At 42.7% G+C, this 1,611-nt stretch overlaps 1 protein-coding gene across 1 annotated transcript in view; it reads right to left on the bottom strand.

Moving 5' to 3' along the window:
• Nucleotides 1–815: 815 nt before the first annotated feature.
• Dgat2l6 (diacylglycerol O-acyltransferase 2 like 6) overlaps nt 816–1,611 on the bottom strand; it is a 7,252-nt gene continuing 6,456 nt past the window's right edge. Inside the window, exon 6 of the mRNA XM_015501606.2 lies at nt 816–1,459. Within this exon, the coding sequence (XP_015357092.1) occupies nt 1,305–1,459 (155 nt within the window). The 3' untranslated portion in view covers nt 816–1,304. The remainder of the gene's footprint in view (nt 1,460–1,611) is intronic.

Below are 1,611 nucleotides of genomic sequence, written 5' to 3' on the forward strand. Positions count from 1 at the left end.
GATCCTCCTGCCTCAGTCTCCTGAGCCACTGGGAAGGATTACAGGTATGAGCCACTGAGTCCGGCATTAATAGTATTTTAATGAAGAATTTTCCCTGGGAAAACCATGAGTAGAATCATGCCATTTTTGCCCTCGTTTATGACTAAATTTGGTGGAGCCCTGTAGAATCTCACTTAGGAATGAGAAGCAGAAAAAAATGGTTGTCTAGGAAATCAGGAATGGGATCTGTAGTGGCTCATGGAGAGAACTTAGGTTTGGAATTAGTAAGACCTGGATTTGAATGCTAGTTCTATCCAAAATTGTATGGCTTTGTGTAAGTTTCTTAACTTCTAGGAACTTCAGCTACTATGAAATGGGGATGATGGCAATGTCAATCTCAGAGGGCATTAGCATTAAGAGACAAAAGTTGTGAAAGTGATGACACGGTCCCTGGTCCATAACAGTAGGTATTTGACATCAAGCAAATTTATAGCTGATTCATGGTCTTGTGGATCCCTCCCATCTGACTCAGAGTGGTTGTATGGGGTTAGGAAACGTGGGCTATTCCATGGTAACCTGTGCCAGTTCCTGTGTTTCTGCTTCTGTCTCCTACACTTATAGCAGCTATAGTTCCATTCCCTCACCTCTTCTGTCAGGCGTGGTGTAAAGGGTGGATGATAAAGAAGAAAGAAATAGCTTTCTACACACCAACTTTCTGGTCAGAAGAATAAATTTTAAGTTTGACGGATGCCCAGTAGTTAACTACAGTGTAATTAGGAAATAGTTGTATACTGTTTTATATATCTAGAACTTTATTTTTATAGAAGAAACACGTAGTTGCATGGTGGATCTGGAACTCTGTCATAGGTGAGGGAATCCTGTCTGCGTGAGCCACAGTTCAGGCCCCTTGTTTACCTTGTGGCAGTCCCCAAATTGTAAGGAAAGAACCTGAGATGAAACAAGCTACCCTTCTTCTACACAAAGCTTCTAATCTTAACCCTAAATAGTAATGGTATTGCTAAGGTTTAGGAGGACAGGGCACAGTGTTTGTTGGCTTCTCATTACTTCAATTAGTTGGTTAGAGTGACTCACAAGACCTCTAAACAGGGTTGTTGCCCTAAAACTGTTTCCTTTCTCCATACTTGACTCTGTCACTTGGGAGGGGATACCATTTCTGGAACCCAGACTCAATAAGTACTTTTGGCTTGGTTGTCATCACTTCATATCCTTAAGATCCAGCTCCTCTCCACATTCTTCCTTTATTATTTTCTCTATTTGGCTCCTTTGTGACTTCGTGGGTTTAGTAACAGGGAATCTGGCTCCTGTTATATGATTGTCAACTCCTGGGTCTCAGGAAGGCCATATTCAACTTTGTGTTGGTCAAACAACTTGCGCAGGGCACTGATGTAGAGTGCATGGTACTCGTCCACAGTCTCCTTGTTGGGCATTTTAATCTTGGGAATTGGCAGGGGTTCCCCAACTGTGGAGAAGGAGAAGAGAGAAGCATCAGAGTCCCCACCCCAAGTCACACTACCCTTCCCTCACTGGGGCCACATACTGACAGTATCTGGGCCCTTCCCCTTCCTTCATGCTTTTTTATTGTTGTTGATCTTTCTTTCTTTCTTTCTTACT

Source organism: Marmota marmota, unplaced genomic scaffold (assembly GCF_001458135.2).
Source record: "Marmota marmota marmota unplaced genomic scaffold, marMar, whole genome shotgun sequence".
Lineage (NCBI taxonomy): Eukaryota > Metazoa > Chordata > Mammalia > Rodentia > Sciuridae > Marmota > Marmota marmota.